General features: G+C 40.6%; 1 protein-coding gene across 3 annotated transcripts in view; it reads left to right on the top strand.

The window, feature by feature from the left end:
- Positions 1-22746, top strand: part of PTPRQ (protein tyrosine phosphatase receptor type Q) — a 530509-nt gene that overhangs the window by 344942 nt on the left and 162821 nt on the right. For all 3 annotated transcript variants that reach the window (XM_044280555.1, XM_044280554.1, XM_044280553.1), the window contains exons 38-44: positions 833-993; positions 4087-4232; positions 10524-10692; positions 13167-13442; positions 15006-15157; positions 17606-17747; positions 19329-19598. In XM_044280555.1, the coding sequence (XP_044136490.1) occupies positions 833-993; positions 4087-4232; positions 10524-10692; positions 13167-13442; positions 15006-15157; positions 17606-17747; positions 19329-19598 (1316 nt within the window). The remainder of the gene's footprint in view (positions 1-832; positions 994-4086; positions 4233-10523; positions 10693-13166; positions 13443-15005; positions 15158-17605; positions 17748-19328; positions 19599-22746) is intronic.

The following is a 22746-nucleotide window of genomic DNA, read 5'->3' as shown; positions in this document are numbered from 1 at the left end:
AAGCTGTAATTGCACTGCACCGCCAATGCAATGTTGACAGTGTGCTGGTAAACATTGAAGGTGATGGGGTATGAATGCTGTGACCCCTTCATATAGCTGTTCAGGAGGGGTACAGTGAGTCAGAGCCCCAACAATGTGATATTGATGACCTACTCTGAGAATAGGTCATCAATATCAGAAAACCGTACAATGCCTTTAAAGAGGTTCTTTAAAAGAACACCAAAATCCAGAGATTGTGATAAGCTAATAACATATACTCACCCATTTCATGCCCCTTGACTTTAATTTTTATGTGCCCATATATCCTATGTAATCACTGAAAACAATCACTGGCCTCAATGGCATATGCTAAGAGGCTGCTGAGACCAGTGACTGGCTGCAGCAGTCACATGGAGTGTACAGGCAATTCAGCTCTGCAATTCAATAAACAAAGCCTGCCGTGGAGTACCAAAGCGGCAACACTGAAAGTGGAGGAGGATGAGAGGATGAGTATGCATTTTTTTATTGAGCTTTTTGAATCAATCACAAAACCCCTTTAAGCCGCATCCTGTCATGTTGTACACCAATATTTTGTGCTAAAAATGCTGTAATTCATTAATAAATGTAGTATATTTTAGGACTCTTGATCATGGTCCTTGTTATTGATTACAATACAGTGTCTAAATGAAGATGAAGACTCTAAAACAATATATTTTGCCTTTGTCATGTCCTCCAATTTTATTTATTTTTTGGGCTGCAATTTTTGCCCAAATTCTGCATATTGTGCTTGATCTCCCCACTGTTTTTATTTCCATCTGCAATTGCACTTACCCTTTCCTGTTTTACATTCTAGGGATGAGACATCAAACAAAACTATTTATATTGAGGATACTTCAGTGGACTTCATTGATTTTGAAAGCAATCATGAATACAGTGCATACGTGACATCCAGTACTAGATTTGGGGATGGCAATGTCAGAAGTGACATTTTAAGATTTAAGACTCTAGAAGGAGGTACATAGTACAGCTTGTAACAGCACGTAAAGCTTGTCTTTCTATACTGCAAACTAAACTGTTTTATGGTTAGAAATAACAATCAACTTCTATGCAGAAATTATGTGCGTTCAAGTGTTAATGGTGTATTTTCAATATGTACAAACATCACTTCTACAGAATAAGGGCTCATGCAAGCGACCATCAGTGTTTTGTGGTCTGCAGATCGCGGATCCGCAAAACATGGATACCGGCCGAGTGCATGCCACTATTTTTATTTTTACTCCTGCATAAATGTCCTATCCTTGTCCGCAAAACGGACATGGATAGGACAAGTATTTTTTGCGGGGTCGCAGAAAGGACTTACGGATGCAGACAGCACATGAGTGTGCTGCCGTGTCTTTTTCCGGCCCCATTCAGATGAATGAGTCCGCATCCGATCTGCAGATTGGATGCAGAACAAAACTACGGCATGAGTCCTAATATAGTAGCCCATAAATGAAAGTGTAAGACACCCCAGGATTGTCACCTGCTTCCTGTTCCTTCAGTTGCTAGGCAACGTGTTAATTTGATTTGGGTGCTACTAGGATTATGAGATGGCCATTGTAAACCATATTGGGACTTATAAATCTAGATTATTGGCTGGTCATATTATGGAAACAAGCTTAAAGGGAAACTACCCTTTATTCTTAGCTTATGTTGCCTATGATATGTATTAAATTGTAGCCTCTTCCTGAAAAACATATTTTTTACTTTGCAGTCATGGGCCACTTAGACATATTTATATATTCTAGTGCTCACATGGGCACAGCAGATTTGCCTATGGGATCCCCTGCAGAAGAGGTGACTAGCTGTTTACTACCCTAGAAAGTTTCTATAAACTATGGGGCACATTTATTAATATTATTATTGCATTTTAGATGCCGGTCTTAATAAACTCCCTAGCTGGTGGTGGTTCCGCCAAAGTTATGAAGAGCTCCATGCCACGCCCACTTTTTTTAGACTTGGCGTGGGTGAGAAGAAGTCGCAGATTACGGGGCAACTAGCTGTTGAGCTGCAATCTGAGCCTGAAATACGCCTAATATAGACGTATTTTAGTGTAATAAATGACCCCCTATGTTTAATCTTTTATGCGTGGTGCCCTAATTCTTCTTATACACTGCCTGTCCAAGGTCACACATGCTAATATTTTGTTGGGCCGCCTTTAGCTTTGATTACGGCACGCATTCGCTGTGGTATTGTTTCGATAAGCTTCTGCAATGTCACAAGATTTATTTCCATCCAGTGATGCATAAATTTTTCACCAAGATCTTGCATTGATGATGGTAGAGTCTGACTGCTGCGCAAAGCCTTCTCCAGCACATCCCAAAGATTCTCAATGGGGTTAAGGTCTGGACTCTGTGGTGGCCAATCCATGTGTGAAAATGATGTCTCATGCTCCCTGAACCACTCTTTCACAATTTGAGCCTGATGAATCTTGGCATTGTCATCTTGGAATATGCCCGTGCCATCAGGGAAGAACAAATCCATTGATGGAATAACCTGGTCATTCCGTATGTTCAGGTAGTCAGCTGACCTCATTCTTGGAGCACATACAGTTACTGAACCTAGTCCTGACCAACTGCAGCAACCCCAGATCATAGCACTGCCCCCAGAGGCTTGTACAGTAGGCACTAGGCATGATGGGTGCATCACTTCATCTGCCTCTCTTCTTACCCTGATGCGCCCATCACTGTGGAACAGGGTAAATCTGGACTCATCAGACCACATGGCCTTCTTCCATTGCTCCAGAGTCCAATCTTTATGCTCCCTAGCAAATCCTTCCAGTTTTTAATAGTGCGTTGGACAGTTCTTAACCCAATTTTAGTAGATGTTTAGATGTTTTCTCTGCTTGATGCATGCCAATGATTTGACCCTTCTCAAACAGACTGACATCTTCTCCACGACCACGATATGTGTCTTTCGACATGGTTGTTTAAGAAATGAGAAGCAACTCATTGCACCAGTTGGGGTTAAATAACTTATTGCCAGCTGAAAGATGATTGCCCATGCAGTAATTATCCAATAGGATGCTCATAACTATTTGCTTAGTTAATTCCAGGTGGCGACTTTTTTTTGGACAGGCAGTGTAGTATAACAAGGTTATACTAGGTTATACTATACAAATGCCCTAACATGTTCCTGAGTATATTAATGAAGACATGCATAATGTAGCGGCATATAGAAATATGTCAGTACATATATGTACATACATGTTTAACCCTTTAGAGCTATGCCCACAGTAAATGTACCATGATGAAAACAAGCAACTAGCACTCACTGCAGTAAATCTACATGCTGTGAATGTGGGGGCACAGAGGTTGAACATGCACAATCACCCATGGGTTGTGGTGGTGGTGGTGGGGGGGGGGGGTGTTGGTTATGTAAATTAATCCTGAGTGAATTTGAAGAAAGCTCAGATCCTGGATTTTTAATCCTTGTAACGTTGCAATCAATATCAGGAGTAAGGGGGGCAGGGTCTCTTCTGAACCGGAACTTATCTCTGGGTCTTACAGTTTCAATTAACAACACTGAGTGTAATAAAGGCCTTAGTAAAGCCCCATTGTGGGACAAAAATACAATATACACAATTTAGTTAATACATTTTAAAATAATAGCCTAAAATTACAGAAAAAAACAATAATGAAATGGGCTTAATAATATCTCTCTCACTAAACACTATATTACAGTATATGTATTATTTGGTAATGCCAACACCATATACAGCTTGGTCAATGGAAAAGCATTCATAGTCAATTTCCTAAGCAATGAGCCATCATGATAACTTCCAAGAAATGCGTGTACATTTGCTTTCTGCTGCCTAGCTCCTGTTGATCTGCTTTTATTTCCAAGGCATTATTCTGGTCTATAAGCCATAAAAATGCTATAAATGTCATACAAAAGAAACTTTTCTCTTAATATCTTTTCTCTTAGAATCTATGGAGCATGTTATAGGTTGGGGAAATGAATGTATCTGTATTTATTTTATGAGCATTAGGTAATACATTTCTAGTATTTTTGTGTGATGATTTCATATCTGTTTGGTAAATTGCAGTTACTTATTCCATTTTGCAGTTCCGAGTGACCCACCAAAGAACGTGTCATACAGGAACCTCACCTCTACATCTGTAAAGATTTTCTGGAATCCACCTGTTAAACCAAATGGCGTTATACTATATTATACATTATACTTCAAGAATTCTTCTGACACCTATATCAGGGTAAAATTATAACATTTATGCCCAACATTGATATTGTAGTGTTTGGTGCGTGAAATAATGTTCTTCAAATCACTTAAAGGGCAGTTGTTATTATTAGCCTTTTGTAACTAAGCCAGTTTTCCTTTACACCAGTTTTTATAAATCCTTGTCCTGTTTTTTTTTTTGTTTTGTTTTTTAAATCTGCTGCCACATCTAAAAAAAATGAATGTGTATTTTTAAAACACATGTTTCTCTTAAATAAAAGTAAATTGTGAATTTTCTATCATGTTACTTCTAGGACACATATCAATAGTCTACAACAGGCCACAGGTTATTTTTTGCTCCTGCTAAGTCAACTTCAGAAATCCATCTGTTTTGTGGGCATTCCTGCTGTGCACATTGGTTTTGGCCTTATTTATTATAGGGAGTGCCTCAAATAAATGTCTCAACTGCTCTCTCCTGACCTGCCCTAGCTGTGACAGGTGAAAATAATGCCTTATTCACACAGTGTTTTCCATCAGGCATTGTAAGCCAAACCAGGTGTGACTCTAAACACAGAACAGGAGCAGATCTTTCCCCTATACCTGATCTCTGGGGAGGCTCCGCTTTTGGTTTTGGCTGACAATTGCTCATGGAAACCACCAACTAAAACACTGATGTGTAAATGAGGCCTAAGCCTAAATATGATTGTTTGTGCTAACTTCAAAACATGCTGAGTGCCACTTTCATAAATTTGGCTCACAGACCATTAACTTTACTCAAATAGACAAGTTTCAATTTGTCCTCTGTTGATAAATCAGACCCTGTATCTAAGAACCCCCACTACCCCAAAACAACTGTAGTTCTTAATGCAATTTGTATAGTGGGATTTATACATTCCTGTAGGATTCATTGTTGTGAAATGCACATGTTGGCATGACAGACATTTTAGCAATAATCCATGGTTAAATATTAGATAAAATTCTGGAACAATAGTTCTAAGTGATACATTATCAGGCTCTGACTGGTCCACATGGGAACAGGGGAATCCACCGGTGGATCCCTGAGCTTGGTAAGCCATGCACACCATGGCACATCAGACTGACTGCACTACATACAGAGGGGCAGAATACAGCATCTCAACCAGCCTAGGCGTCCATATAAAATCGTTGGTAGATTAAATAATCGAATCAGTTTATTATTATAGACACATCAGGAAGCTAAGGCCTCATGTGTCTATATAACGTCCGTTAAAAACAGACACACTGTCAGTTTTTCATGGCCATTTTGCATCAGTGTGGGCATCCATTTTCTGTCCATGTGTCTGTTTTTAATGTCAATTTTGCATCAGTTTTTCATGTTTGTTAAAAACGGACATGAAAAATGGATGAATTTGACCAACCCTTCTGAGAACACTCACAGGACGGTAGGCCCCAGCTAAAATGATTTTTCCCATACTGTAGGATTTTTATTTTTTTTACGCCCCCAGCTTTAATATGGCCCCATGTAGGCCCCCAGCTAAATAAATGTCCTCAACAGTGTATATAATTTTTTTATAGTGTCCCCAGCTTTTATAATGCCCCCATGTAGGCCCCAGCTAAATAAATGTCCCCCACAGTGTATACAATTTTTTTTAACCACCCCGAGCTTTAATAATGCCCCCAATATAGGGCCCCATCTTAAATAATGTCCCCCATAGTGTGTTTCTTTTTTTTTTTTAGGGCCCCCAGCTTTATAATGTCCTTCATGGTTTATATAATGCCCCCATAGTGTCCCGCAGCCCAAAAAAAAACAAAAAACAACAAACCCTCACCTTATCCACTTGCTCATGCTGCAGCAGTCTCTTCTCTCTTTACAGAACGGGACCTGCCAAAGGTGCGCAATGATGTCACTGCACGCTCCCACGTGGTTGCGTCACCACGCAGATCGCAGGTCCTTCGGCAGGTCCTGCTCAATGAAGAGAGATGAGACTGCCGCACCACGAGCAAGTGGATAAGGTGATTTTTTTTTAACCCCTAAATGGCCTGTGTACCCGTTTTTAACGGCCGTTCGACGGGTGCACTCCTATTAAAAACGGTCCCATTGATTTCAATGGGGTCCGTCCGGCCGTGAAAACGGCCAAAAATAGGACATGTCCTAATTTTGGATGGACGCTATTCACTGGCTGTTAAAATAATGGCCATGTGAATAGCCCCATAGACGTTCACTAGTGCTGAAAATGGCCGTGTGATGGCCATTACTTAGACGGCCGTCACACGGCTATTTTTCACTGTCGTGTGCATGTGGCCTAAGATGACTTGTAGGTACAGAGGCAGGCCACAAAGTACCCTCTTTCTCCAGGGACCTACCTTCTGAAAATCGTTCAGGGACCTCTATAATCAATCATCTTGAGCATTCTGCTGCTGTCTGCTGCTAGGTGGACAGGTAGCATTTGCATGTACTTATACAGTGGCCCCCTAGAGTTAATTTTACTGGTGGGCCCTAGGCATCCCAATCCAACACTGTACATTATTACAGAGCAGTGGTCTTCAACCTGTGGCTCTCAAGCTGTTGGAAACCTAGACATTCCAGCCACCAGCTGTAGGAAATTATGGGCTTCATGGTGGCTGTAGATTCTTAAGAGCCACAGGATGGAGACCACTGTATAGAGACACAAAGGAGAACATTTATCAAGTTGTGTAAGGCGAGTGGTGCGTATTTTTGCAACATTTGGTCAAATTTTGTGGCTTTTGGTGATCTTTATTGCTTTTAGAAGTGGAGTGAAAAGTAGTTCAGGATTTCAGATAAGAACACCTTCAAGTGTTATTTATGATGTGCGACTTTTTAAAAATTTGCATCTCCACGCCAGGTAACCCCCTGGTTTACCTTTACAGACATAGGCATACACCACATTGCACTTGTGCCAAATATATTATTTAAGTGTGCCATTCTATAAATTTGGCACAATGTCAGAAAGCAAAGACAAACATATAACTGACACCAAAACCACCTCAAATAATAAATTATCCCCAAAATATTTAACATTTGGCTATTTAACTATATTGGAAGAACTTCCATGTACTGCAACCTATTTCAATACTTAAAGGTTTTAGGCCATGTACCTCTAACTTGATAAAGTCACAGAGTTGCACCCTTTGGCTGTATTTGGTGATGGACAAATGCTGTGAAGATGAACTGAAGATGCTTTGTTACAGAGACCATCTGGTTTTGACTGCAGTATGTTGAGCAGACACACACCCTACCCAATTTGCTTTTAGAAAAGTGACAATATGTTGCAAACATAGTAACAAAGTCAGTTCATTAAATGTGTGTAAATAGCAAGTGATTCAGGATGAAGGTCATTCAACAGGAGAAGTAAGCAACAAATGCTAGAGAGGATAAAAGGAACATGCTAATTAATCTCCGACACAGGCAAACTTGTCTTCACAGGATGCTCACTATTATATATCACATGTGCAAGGAAGCAAATGCAAGCATGCCTCAGTCTTAGGAAATTGTATAGTATTGGAGTTCCTAACTTCCATACAGTCCAGTAACTTCTACACAATAACTATGTTCTGGTTTATCTTCAAGTATCTAATCTATATGACACCTAAATACAGTAAAACCTCTTAGAGATGACCAACAATATTTGCAGTGACAAATTGTCCTCTAAACAATTTGAATGGTGCTCCACTTTACAGAATCCCAACCTACTGCCGATGCACCTGTTGCAAAACTTTTGGTAAGATGAGTAATATACAGACGTGGACAAAATTGTTGGTACCCTTTGGTCAATGAAAGAAAAAGTCACAATGGTCACAGAAATAACTTTAATCTGACAAAAGTAATAATAAATTAAAATTCTATAAATGTTAACCAATGAAAGTCAGACATTGTTTTTCAACCATGCTTCAACAGAATTATGTAAAAAAATAAACTCATGAAACAGGCATGGACAAAAATGATGGTACCCCTAGAAAACACAGAACATAATGTGACCAAAGGGACATGTTAATTCAAGGTGTGTCCACTAATTAGCATCACAGGTGTCTACAACCTTGTAATCAGCCATTGGGCCTATATATGGCTCCAGGTAATCACTGTGTTGTTTGGTGATATGGTGTGTACCACACTCGACATGGACCAGAGGAAGCAAAGGAAAGAGCTGTCTCAAGAGATCAGAAAGAAAATTATAGACAAGCATGTTAAAGGTAAAGGCTATAAGACCATCTCCAAGCAACTAGATGTTCCTGTGAGTACAGTTGCACATATTATTCATAAGTTTAAGATCCATGGGACTGTAGCCAACCTCCCTGGACGTGGCCGCAGGAGGAAAATTGATGACAAATCTAAGAGACGGATAATCCGAATGGTAACAAAAGAGCCTAGAAAGACTTCTAAAGAGATTCAAGGTGAACTTCATGCTCAAGGAACATCAGTGTCAGATCGCACCATCCGTCGTTGTTTGAGCCAAAGTGGACTACATGGGAGACGACCAAGGAGGACACCATTGTTGAAAACGAATCATAAAAAAGCAAGACTGGAATATGCCAAACTACATGTTGACAAGCCACAAAGCTTCTGGGAGAATGTCCTGTGGACAGATGAGACAAAAATCGAAGTTTTTGCCAAGGCACATCAGCTGTATGTTCACAGACGAAAAAATGAAGCATATCAAGAAAAGAACACTGTCCCTACTGTGAAACATGGAGGAGGCTCTGTTATGTTCTGGGGCTGCTTTGCTGCGTCTGGCACAGGGTGTCTTGAATCTGTGCAGGGTACAATGAAATCTCAAGACTATCAAGGAATTCTAGAGAGAAATGTACTAGCCAGTGTCAGAAAGCTTGGTCTCAGTCGCAGGTCATGGGTCTTGCAACAGGACAATGACCCAAAACACACCGCTAAAAACACCCAAGAATGGCTAAGAGGAAAAAATTGGACTATTCTAAAGTGGCCTTCTATGAGCCCTGACCTCAATCCTATTGAGCATCTTTGGAAGGAGCTGAAACATGCAGTCTGGAAAAGGCACCCTTCAAACCGGACACAACTGGAGCAGTTTGCTCATGAGGAGTGGGCCAAAATACCTGCTGAGAGGTGCAGATGTCTCATTGACAGTTACAGGAAGCGTTTGATTGCAGTGATTGCCTCAAAAGGTTGCGCAACAAAATATTAAGTTAGGGGTACCATCATTTTTGTCCATGCCTGTTTCATGAGTTTATTTTTTTACATAATTCTGTTGAAGCATGGTTGAAAAACAATGTCTGACTTTCATTGGTTAACATTTATAGAATTTTAATTTATTATTACTTTTGTCAGATTAAAGTTATTTCTGTGACCATTGTGACTTTTTCTTTCATTGACCAAAGGGTACCAACAATTTTGTCCACGTCTGTAAGTGCCACAGACTGTCCCATGTGGCACCATGGAGAACTCATTTCACCTGTCACCTTCACATCTTCTTCCTGCTGTGCCATGTTTATGTGACAGTCTAACATGCTGACTGTTTTGCCCAGTTCCAGACTATTTTGCTTATATAGCACCAACATATCCTGCAATGCTGTACAGATTTGTCCTTGTCCCCAGTGGAACTAATTTCTATAACACCTACACTCACCAGGGCCAATTTTATAGAAAGCCAAATAATCTATCACAGTTTTTTTGGGAGAGTGTGAAAAACCCAACTAAATAAAAATGTTGTCCCTTCTTGGAAATAACCCATTTATGTTGTGTGCCGCTAGGGGAGCTCTTGCCTTGTGTTCACTGTGTAAAAAGGCTATCATAATGCTATAGATACGTTATAATATATAATACTGCCATTGTTGATATGGAGGATAGCTGGAGTAAGCAGTAAGGTTGTGAGCCTACTTTTCAGTTAACTTCAAAAATCTTTTGCCTTGAAAATAACATCAATTCTTCTAGGTACATTTGCACACGGTTTTTGAAGGAACTTGACAGGGAGGTTGTTCCAAACATCTTGGAGAACTAACCACAGATGTTCGGTAGATATAGGCTTGCTCAAATCCTTCAGTCTGTTCATGTAATTCCAGATAGAATCGATGATGTTGAGATCAGGGCTCTGTAAGGGCTCACTATGGCGGGGCCATATAATTACTTCCAGGACTCCTTGTTCTTCTTTACAATGAAGATAAGTTTGTAATGGAATTTGGCTGTATGTTTGGGGTCATTGTACTGCAGCAGAATACATTTTTATTTAAACTATTAACAATTCTATTTTTGAAAGCATTCTTATTTTGCAGCATTTTTTCTAAATCTGACTAAAACTTTTGCACAATACTGTATTTTATGGGTCCTGTGAACTTCCCTTAAAAAAAAATATATATTCTTTCCTAGAATCTCACTTCGGGTGATATTTCCATTCCATCTGATGGTAACGATTTATCAGCAACAATCCATGATCTGGCAAAATTCCATCACTATGAATTTTGGATTACTGCGAGTACTATATTTGGAGATGGTGATCAAGCAAGTGAGGTTATTGATGTCAACACGGAGGAAGATGGTAGGTAAATAGTTATGCATATCTTTGGCTTATGGCTGTGAATACTATGTATTCTATTCATTTCCTTATACCTTCCCTTCTAATTCCATTACTTCCAGTTGCACTAAGGACTCATTCTGGGTTATTTTGTTATTTTGAGTCACCTAATTAGATACCTTGATATAAATCCATCTGCCATGGGAGATGTGTGTTACTTACCACATTCTAATGCTCTTGGTCTGATGTCCATGTAGTGAGGGTGTTACCTTGCACCTCGTTGCACTCAGAGGGTGCACTCACTTGCCTTGACCTCTGCGCTCCTACTGCTATGGCTGACAGGGCCAGGCAGTAAAGAAGTACTCATGCCTACACGGACACTACAGGGCTGGAGATCGCCCATCTACCCGGCAATCTCCAGCTCTGTACTGCACATCTGCTGAGTGTCTTTACTGCCTGGCCCTGTCAAAGAGATGGGGGTGCAGACATCAAGGCAAGTGAGCAAAGTAACTGGGTGCGGCAAGGTGCAATGTCAACATCCTCGTTGCATCCAGGGGCTAATTTGCATAAACATCAAAGGTTAATTTCTCCACATTGGGGGCACATATGGAAATCAGACAAAGAGCATTAGAATGTGGTAAGCAGCGCACATCTCCCATGGGATTTATATCAAAGTATATGACAGATTCCCATTAAATGTAGTTTTAGTTTGGACATTTTAATCTACCAAACACTGAAGTAGTAGAAAATCTTATTATTACTATAAAGCAGTCTAATTATTCCTATAAAGCTGTCCACCCAACAGTAAGTACTTGCAGGTATTACAAATTACTACAGTACTAACTGTGCAGAATACAGAACATTACAAAAATCTGAGGGAGAAGTAGTGAATTGATTTCTATCAAGCGCCATTATTATCAGTCAGTTTGATGCACTGCTGGCAGTTTGACACACTATGTAATAAAACAGCAGCAGACACAGTTCGTGGAGGGGAGTGTATGGCACACTTTATATATAAGCAGCAGGTACAGTTCATGGGAGGATATGGTTCACTCTATAATAAGCAGCAGCAGGCACAGTTCATGGGGTTAAGGTACACTATATAAAATGCAGCAAGCACATTTTATGGGGTAAAGAACACTATATAATATGCTGCAGGCAAAGTTCATGGGAGGGTATGACACACTATATAATACGCTGCAGCAGGCATAGTTCTTGGGAGATAGCACACTATATAACACGCAACAGCAGGCACACTTTATAGGTGGCATGGCATACTATATAGTATGCAGCAGCAGGCACAGGTCATGTGTGGGTATGGAACACTATGTAATATGTAGAAGACACAGTTCATGGGGGGTATGGCAAACTATGTAATATGAAGCAGCAGGCACAGTCCATGGGGGGTATGACACACTATAAGATACGTAGAAGCAGGCACGGTTCATGGGGGAGCCATTATAGTTTAAAAAAATCTATTTGGTAATGCGTTTATAATAAAAGGCTTCATAGGAACATAGCTGTGCCAATATCAATCAAATGGCTCCCTCGATCTTAGTGTGGGGGAGCTGTTCAGGCCTTGAGAATGCTGCTTTCTAGTGGTTTGTTTCACCACTCAGGTGCCATCTTCACCATTGGGCAGCACAGTGTTTCAGTGCAGCTCTGGGGTCCTAGGTTCAAATCTGACCAAGGACAACATCTGCATGGAGTTTTTATATTCTCCAAGGGTATCCAACTGGTACTCATAGAGAGCTTAAGTTGGGGACAGCATGATGCTAATGTCTATAAAGCGCTCAAGAACATGTCAGTGCTATATAAGAGAGTTAAATAAATAATTGCATCTGAGGGGTAAAAAGACCGTCATTGGCATTATCAGCAATCTCTGACTTTGACTCTGGGTGTGACTCTGCCATTTTTAAAGTCCTTACTTCTGTGATACACATGCGCTGGTTGGAAAGCTGTTATATCCAGGCCTTAATTATAAACATTTTATGTATTTACATTTCTGAAAAATAATGACTGGTTCCCCAGATATTCTCAGAATAATATTAGTATAACTCCACCTGCTGTTTCTATTGGACAGCCTTTCTGTGTCCACCTCAGGAAATATGTCGAGGTAGACACACCTGCTCCGTCGAGACTTCAGGTATAGGAACGGATTCCTGGTATGGTAAAAAAGCTGCTTCTGAAGCTGTAATGTCTTCTCTGCTTCTCAGAGAAGATGCTGAGTAAGTGAGAAGACAGTGCTCACATATTGTGGTAATGTTGGACATTGGAAGGCTATTCAATAGAAACAGCAGGTGGAGCTATACTAACATCATTACTACAATATCTGCATTTTTTTTATAAATATAAATACAAAAAAAGTTTATAATTATGAGCTGGATTTAATTCTAAACAATATTCTTTGTGGGGCAACCCCTTCAGGTATAGTCATTATATCTGTGCATGTTGTATATCTGCTGTAAGATTATTACTTTATGTTGCTTCACATCTAGTACCAGAGTCTGGACCTATGATCAGAGAGTACAAGAACCTAACATCTACTTCAGTGCTGTTATCATGGGATCCTCCTGAACATCCAAATGGAATTATCACTGGTTATTACTTACAGATTTATGGACCACAAGGAAATTATCCTTCATTTTCCACTCAAGTTTCTGTCATTTTGGAGGATCTTCTACCTTTTACCCAGTATTTTGTATTTGTTGCTGCTAGTACAATAAAAGGCACTGGTCCTCCAAGCCAGCTTGCCTTTCACACAGATGAAGCAGGTACTAGTTATATTACATGTTTGTGCAAAATTAAAATCATCAGAAAAGTGATCCTTCCTAATCCTTTACATGTTTCTAGTTTCACTGTCTTCTTGACTTATGGCATTCCTCTAACAAGGTCACAACTGTACATGATATATTCCTCTCTTGTGCTAACATTTCAGTGCACTGACAGGTTTGGTTATGCTACAAAATCTCTACTTACAGTGGTGGCATTTCCTTATTTTATCCTGTACTTCCTGAGTGAAAGTCATTGTGGAAGAATAACTATTTTACAGATCCATCTTAAAACGATAATCTAATTATATATAGACATATTACGCATAGATATTCAGTACAGCTGAGCAGTCTCGTTGTAGTATTGTAGTCATTGTTTTACACAGTCTGTGCATTGGTATGTGAATTTATATTTTTTATTGTGTACCCATTCCCAAGGCCATAACATGAACCTTGAAACCTTGATAGTCAACTTAGTAGTATCTTCTATGGCAGTTTCCAGTCAACTGTAATGCATTTTACATCATTTTTATGGCAGCATACTGTAGCTGTTGGCCAAATAACTGTTTGGCCGGCATCTATCTCCCCTGACTCACCCATACGCATATATGTTCAATTAGGCTGAGCATGAATGTGTAGTCAATAGGAAGAGAACTGTTTCCAGGCAATTCTCGCTGTGACTTATCTCCTGGGAGAACAAAAGGATCATGTGAAAATATTCAGTTTGCCCAATCCTTCTCACCCCCAATATCATCTATCAATTGAGAGTCGGGAGCTCCCCATACACATTAGATTGTCAGCTGAACCTGCTGTTCTTGGCAGGTTCAAGCAACAATACACTAATGTGTCTGGGCCTTAAGTTCAGTTAAGGACTGAGGGAGGTCCGGAAATTGCAGCTGTAAAATAGACATTAAAATGCTGTCACTCTCTCAGTTGTTAGCCATTTTTTATAAAGACTAAAGGCCCTGCTATTAGGGTCAATGATCCCCTATGCAAATATTTCTACAGACGTTAATTCCTGGTCATTGCCTAGTGTAACCATGCCTTGCGATAAATCATTAAACAAGAAAATGCTAGTTTGCGACTGATCACATCTTTTATACAATCATTAAAATAATTGTAACTCCAAGAGAGGAGGGTTTGAATGATGCCCTCATGAACAATCACTTGTTCATACTCCTCCCAATAATTGGCAAGTGAAAATGATAGTAAATGAGCAATGGCAACTTCCCATATCATCGATCGGTGCTCATTCCAGGCAGAGATTTGTTAATTCAACTGCCCCATTATTCTGCCATGATACATGGGTTGCCTCCAGCCACTCATTTCTAAAACGATTCTGCCACTTCTTGTTCAGCAGTATGCACTATGTTCCCAAACAATATGGCACACATCACCTTTCTAGGCTACACTTTGGTCTTGATAACTGTGCCCAACTGTATCAGTAGTCTGTTAGAGATTTTTTAAATCTATCTAAATCTATCTATAACATACTGTCCAGTACTGCTTGTGTTGTTCGGAATGGGTTATAGTGGAGATAATGCAGCTCAATCGTTTTTATTGCAGAGCCAACAGCTCCTCCTCAGAACTTGACATTTATCAATGCAAGTGCTAATTCAGCTTGGTTACAATGGAGTCCAAGTCCCAAACCCAATGGCATTGTGCGCACATATAGCTTTAGAATAGTAGAAAACAGCAGTCATTCTATATTTTACCAGGTAAGAGCAAATATTACTTCCATATTAAAGTGTAACTTGCATTTCAGTCTATTTTTAATATAGTGTTGGGACAGGGATTTTTGTAATATACTTTATTAGGCAAATGTGTTTTCTTTTACTACAAAACGAAGTGTAAAAAGTCTTCTTAGTAATGTCCTAAATGATTCTACTGAGTGCTGAAGACACCTCTATAGAACATACAGAAACAGGCTTCTTAGCCTGCCTCTTATCTCACTACTCCAGCCTCTGGCTCTCTATATTTGCTCTCTGTGTCCCTGCTTGTTTGACTTGCTGCCCGTATTGACTACTGACAGCCTTCTGTATTTCTCTTTCCTGCACTTCTCTGTTAAGGCCCCTTTACACTGATAATTGTAGCAGATGATTGTTGGGAATGGAGCGTCTGCTTGCCAGTGAAGGAGAAAGCTGCATATATATACAATGATCTCCTCCACAGTATGGGGAGGAGCAATTGCTAATGCCTTTGTTCATCCCCAAACAGAATCATTGTTTGCCAGCAGCAGACTGTGTTTAGACGGTACAATCTGCTGCCGGCAAACAATGATTCAGGCATCTGCACAAACAATCTTATTACCCAATGAACAAGCATTTCACTCGTTCATCGGGTTATCGGCGGTACCTTTACACTGGTAGATCATTGCTAATGAGCATTTATATGAATGCTTGTTAGCAATTATCTGGCCAATGCTTGGCCAGTGTAAAGGGGCCTTCAGTTACTCAGTGCAGTGAAGAGATAGAAGCATGGAGCTGCTGCAGTCAGCACTGACTGTGTATACTATATACCCACTGTCAACACTGTGCCGGCAGTCCCTTTCTGCTGTCTCCTCCCTTTGCTTATTAACTAAAAGGAAGATGGAGGGGAACTAAACTGCCAGTGCTTAGCACTGAGAGTAAAGCTGGATTTACAGGGCCAAATGTTCAGGCTGATTATCGGGAATGAATAATCCAAAGAACACTCTTTCCCGATAATCTGACCGTCTAAAATTGCCACAGATCACTTGGTGAGCGAGCGAAATGCTCTGAGGTGCGGACACCTCAATCAGCATTCCCGGGCAGCAGATTGTGCTGTCTAATCAGCACTCTTCTGCCCAGGAACAATGATTTTGTATAGTGAGGAAAGATAGCAGTAGCCACTGTTTGTACTTCACTGCATGTGAAATCAGATCTTCACCTTCACTTAAAGGGGTTATCCTGTAAATAATATTCATGACCTATCCTCAGGATAGGTCATCAATATCAGATCGTGGGGGTACGACTCCCGGGAATCAGCTGTTAGAAGAGGCCAAGGATAGGTCGTCATTATTATTATAACCCCTATAACTAGCAGCTGATTGTTGGGAAGGAATGATTCCTTCCTGACAATTGGCTGCTCTTTGCAGCATCTAAATGCACCTTTAGTATTCAGGGACATTGTACACTTACTGTCAGTGCTAAGCACTGACAGTCTGGTTCACCTTTCTCTTCCCTATTAGTTATTGAACACAGGGATGAGAAAGAAGAATGGGACTGCCAATGCTTAACACTGACATTCAGTTTACAGGAACATGGTACACTTACTGTCACCGTTGACCACACCAGTTTGGTTCTTCTGCTCTTAGTAGCTAACAGGGAAGCACAGGAAAGAGAGGAGCATACACATTTTCCGGGGACACATGCAGAGAGGGCACATACAATATAGGGAACCAGCGGCTGGAATAGGGAGATAAGTGGCAGGCTGAGAAGTCTGCCTCTGTATGTTCCACATGGTCGTCTTTAGCACTCAGTACTGAAGGCAGACTCTTCTTTAGCAATGCTCAGTTAGAGCTTTTATAAGAAGACTCTCTACGCCCTGTTTTTTTTAGAAGAAAGGAAGAAACATCTTTCCCTAATGAAATATGTTACTAAGATGTTTATCATCCCTGTCCTTACACTATACTATAATCCAAAACAACAGAAAAAAATACACGTTAAAGAGATGTATAGTTGGTATTAAGAAAGGACAACTGCATTCACAGATTTTAGCATGTTCACTGTGAGACTTTAATGCCGCATATTGTACCGCATACTCACTATGAAAGCAGCGGGCAGGCCGGCAGCACACATCACTCACTCAGTCAGTCACGCTCCTGCTCTGCCCACTTCATTAATGGAGCGTGACTGACTGAGTGAGTGACATGCACTGCCAGCCTGCCTGCTACCTTCCCCCCACTTTTGGGGGAAAAAAGTGCATCTTATAAAGCGGAAAATATGGATAGTTGTAATAAAAATTTCCAACAACACCAATTCTTTTATTCTCTGACATCTTCCATGAGTCGGGAGAGCCGGGACACGCATTAGAATATTGGGTTTATTTAGCCTTTGTGACTGTTAAAAGTAATAAAGAAGGCATCCACTTTAGCATGGTTTCTGCAATAATAATAAAGCCTATCTGAATATTGCTTCTGCTTGCAGAATATATCTGGTGATCAAACTGAAGGAATGCTTACTAACTTGGAACCTTTCAAAACATATCTAGCTAGTATGTCTGCATTCACAAAAGTCGGTAATGGAAATGAGTTCAGCAACACTGTTAGTTTTACCACTGAAGAATCAGGTAAGTACAATAATTGTATGGTATAAAATGAATGTATTATCTAGTTGTTCCTTCCATGATTCACAAAAGATTTTCTGTGAATTAAAAATGCATGCATTGTCATTGTGTCTTCCTGTCTAAAAATGTAGCATGATTTGTTCCATAATGCATAGTTTTATTAAATGAAGCGATATACACATGTAAAACTCTTAACAGCCTGCATATTATGGCTGAAATGATAGAACTTAGCGGAGGCTGAAAAAGTCATCTGTAATACACATACTTAGAACAGATGTGAACAAGCCTCAGTCTTGAACTTTTGGTTTTGTTCATATTATGTAGCAGAAATTTTCTACCATTACATGTGGATTTACAGCTGCATTTCCACTTTTTGAAGGGGTTATACCATCTCAACATTTATGGCATTTAACAAGGATATTCCACAAATGTCAGGTGAGGGTCCCACCGCTGGGACATGTTCCTATCTTCAGAGCTGGCTCCCCTGAAGTGAAGGGAGAGCAGCTGTGCATATGCTGTCTCCCTCTGTTCAGTACAAAGGGAATTGCGGAAATAGCAGTGACTAGACAGAATGCCGCGCATGCGTGGTGTGCTCCCCTTTACTTTGGGGGCTCCGTTCTGGAGACTGGAGCAGAGGTGGGACTCTCACATATCTGACATTTGTGGCATATCCTAGCGATAACCACCCTTTTAATGAAGATTGTGTAATCCACAACATAAATCATTAATGAATCTGTAAAGTAGGGGGCATGCTGCAACATACCCTAAAAGCCACATAAATAATTTCTACCATGGTGCTGTAGTCTGAAATCCCCCTAATATCTGTAGTAAACATAGCCTTTTAATCAGTTTAGCCCAGCTGTAGAGAAAACATGCTGTACCTTAAGAAATAAAAGGTATTGCTACAATACAATATAGCAAAACTGGTAGGTTTCACATTTAGTATCTGCTAGCGAATGCAAAGGATGAAATTCATAGGAAAGTCTTCTGCTACATGTGAACGTAGGGATGGCTTCTAACACAATGGTCAAATATTTCACTAGACTATACATTTAGCATATATATTTGTTATTCAGTGAGGTAGGTCATCTGTCATTGCATGCTTAATGGCTAAAAACATGAAGAACTGAAGTGTTATGACAGAAGGTGACATTAGGTATGAATGTATAAAGCAATTCCTTGGGCCTGGATATTGTGGTCTCAGATGTGCAACTGTTGTGTGTGTAGAAGTAGCAGCATTGGTCAATTTCTTCTGCCTGAGGGGTCCTTATAGCCCCTCTGCCACATAGAATTTTAAGTGGCTAATGGTGGTGGGGACCCAGGAGCTTCACTTTACATCTCTTTGTGGTCTACAAAAGAAATAAAATTATCAATGCAGAGCTTTTGTTCCGTGACTCGAATCCACCAAATGTGGAGGAAAGAGTGGACAACAGCTGTGTTAGTAGAGGAATGATGGATAAGTAGATAATATTACTGTGTTTTTCTTTACTGTATTGTATTTGTATGATTGAGCATAATATTTATCGTAATTGTTTTGTTTGAGATATTTCCAATAAAGTTCATAAGTTTTGTATCTATTTAAAGGTCCAGATTCCATCCAGAATATTCACTGTGTAGCAACCAGTTGGCAGTCTATACTTGTCCAGTGGGATCCACCATTAAGACCAAATGGGATAATAACACATTACATCCTAACATTTCAGAGTGTCACTACCACAGTTTTGCCTACTGATACCGTGTACACCTTTAGAGATCTTCTCTCCAATACCACTTATTACTTCACTGTCAAAGCTTCAAATTCTGCAGGAGAAGGAGTAGAGCAAGTATGTAATGCTACTACTAAGTTTGAAGAAGGTATGTCTTTTAAACATTTTGCATGTATTATTTAAAGCTGTATAAAGCATATATTAATTTCAGGGTGGGGATACGTTAAAAATGCTAAATTGCTCAGGCCTTTCATATAAAATATATAATCTAAAAGGCTTATTCAAATAATGTGATGCATGGGGTCATTTCCACACTGTGGCCAATGGTTGCCTGCAAAGGCCACGTGATCCGAGTCAAACAGGAAGTTTACCAGTGGGGACCAGAGCACAAAAGTTAGACCAAAGGAGCAAGAACACAGCGGTGGGGAATGAGTGAGCATGCTTTCCTCTGCAGGTCCGGCAACGTGGGGGGTCTGGCCAGACAGTCCCTGAAGGTGGACATAGCTGGTAAAGTAAACTGGGCTGCAATACTAGACATAGAGCATTGACAGTCATTGGTCCACATTTACTAATGCTATCTAACAGGGCATGTCCAACCTGCGGCCTTCCAGATGTTGCAAAACTATAACTCCCAGCATGCCCGGACAGCCTACAGCTATCAGCCTATAGCAGGGCATGGTGGGAGTTTTAGTTTTAAAACAGCTGGAGGGCCACAGGTTGGGCATCCATGATTTAGACATGTTTAATAAATGTATCTAAAAACGTATGCCAAAAGTGGGGTGTCTCCATTAGTGAATGTTGGTCACCATGCTGTTTCTGGCTATAAATGTATGTAAAACAGTATATGCAGCTAGCATGCTTCATCTTTCATTTTTCTTTTATACAGTTGTCCCACATTTACACTGCATGTAAAATCACATGTGAAAATTGTGGTTTTAAATCCAAAACAATTCTAGGTAATATGGTGGTTAAACCGCATACATATCTTTTGTGCACATGCAGCCTGTGACTGTCGGTTTGTGTGAAAGTGCCCTAAAAGCCGAGGGCATGTGGTAACACTAGAGCAGTGCGGTGCAAACTTAAAACTAATAAAACAGTAAAATAGTTTTTGGTGAACAGAAAGGTTGAATCATTTTCTGATGACTGTGTAAATCAGCAATTCTCATTTGAAGTTGGAAATAGTTCTGTAGCTGTTGTCAGCCTCTTATTAATGGTCCTGTGGCATTAGTCATGGTTACAGATCCAGCACTGAGTCATTAACAGTACATTTATTTTTGACGTAAGGTGAAATCAAATTAGCTTCACTGTCTCCCTACACAGTGTCTGGTCTTAACATTCCACACTGAGCTTACGTGTCATTTTTTTATGTTTCTTTTTTTTATCATGATTTTTTATTCTGGTTCAAATGTACAAATATAAGTCAGTTTTATAAAAGTGAATCCCCTGCATAAATACTAATTTGGATTTTCATGTCACAATTCTGATTATGATTACAGATGAGCGCATTCCTCAAAAATTCGATTCAGCCGGTTTGGCGACGGAAAAATTTGGTTAGATCAGAATTTATTTGTGGTGAATCGCGTTAAAAAAAACCTGCTATTTCCTGGCTGCAGAGAGCCTGTATAGTGGTGTAGAACACTGTGCCTTGCAGTAACACGCATAGGGACTCTGCTGTGGTAGTGAAATAACACTGTGAGTCCGTATGACATGCAGATGACAGGCGTGGCTCTTAGAATCACTGCACACTTTACTTATTAGGGCAGTTACTGGGCCCAAAATGACCAAATAACTCAAGTGTGAACTCATACTTACAGGTCAATGTTAGCGTCAAGAAGAAGCACACTCCTTTTATACCGTCAGCAGCTGATTCACATAGATGTCTTCAGAACCTGTTCTATTAAACGCTTATACAAGTAGAGCCCCCCCCCCCCCGACAGAGTGGAGAGGGTGTCAACAGTAAGTTTGTTTAGCGACACTGAATATTTTGCCCTTCCTCTGATCCGTCAGAACCATAACCCCAGAAAAACGTATCCTGTCTGTGGAGCATCCGCCTTCACTTGGTCAGCATTTGGTCAGTAATCCATCAGTATTACTGAAGCCCAAAAAAAACAGGAGTGGATCCAAAAACAGAGATGACACGTGAATGGAATATTTGCATGTCTTCTGTGTTTTGAACCCACTCCTGCTTTTTGCTACCAAATTATAAGCCAATTCTGATGCAAAATATGGACCATGTCATGCAGGCCTCACAGCTGTTACATAGACAGGATCCATTGTACGTCTCATTTTTCCTTTCTTCTGACAGATCAGAAGAAGGGTCAAAAAATGATGATGTCAGCCAGGCCAAAAGGCAAAATAGTCATGAAGTGGGGAGGGTGGGAACGGCATGAGAAGTCCACAGAGTGGCCCAATGACATAGTGGTGAGGTGGAAGCAGCATCAGGAAGCCACAGAGTGGAACAATGGCAGAGTGTTGAGTTGGCAGCAGCATCAGGAGGAGACCAGAGGGTGGCACAATGAAAGAGTGTGGAGGTGGCAGCAGAATTACCAGAAGGCCACAGAGTAACACAATGACAGAGTGTTGAGGTGGCGGCAGCAGCATCAGGAGGAGGCCACAGGGTGGCACAATGACAATGTTGAGGTGGCAGCAGCAGCAGCATCAAACTCTGCCAGTTGTGGCCACAAATAAAGTTTGGCTGCCCAGTAGTCCAGCAGATCTTTAATGTAAGGTGGCAGGGTGCTGTCCAAGTATGCAAAGAAGGGGCCCTAAAGGGGGGGGGGGGGTGTAATTATATTAAAACATAACTTTTAATGTTGTCTAGCAATAGAAGAATAATATGACACACTATAATACACAAACACACATACATTGGGGAACCAAGTATGGTACCCTGGTTGCTGGTAGAGGAAACAAATCTGCTCCACCTGGGAGGTCATTGGAAGCATATTTTAACTGGCAATTTTTTTGACTCAGGGGTTAAGTCCAAGATAGGGGCAGGTATCCGGACGGGGTCGCCCCTTTCGGGGCGGGTGCCCTGTATAGATAGGCAGAAGTAAAATAGCCCCTTTCCCAACTGGCAGGGCTATACAGGGCAAGCTCCGCATCTACTATATAGAAACCAAGCAACATCGCGACTTTCCATGCGGTGTACACCCATTGCTTCATAGATACCCTCCCTGACTGATCCCATTGTCTACAAGGGTCTTGTAGGACTGCTCACACCTTTCACTAGGTGGAGCAGATTTGTTTCCTTTACCAGCAACCAGGGTACTATACTTGGTTCCCCAATGTATGTG

Source organism: Bufo gargarizans, chromosome 2, assembly GCF_014858855.1.
Source record: "Bufo gargarizans isolate SCDJY-AF-19 chromosome 2, ASM1485885v1, whole genome shotgun sequence".
In the NCBI taxonomy this organism is placed as follows: Eukaryota; Metazoa; Chordata; class Amphibia; order Anura; family Bufonidae; genus Bufo; species Bufo gargarizans.
This window is presented reverse-complemented; position numbering and strand designations above follow the sequence as displayed.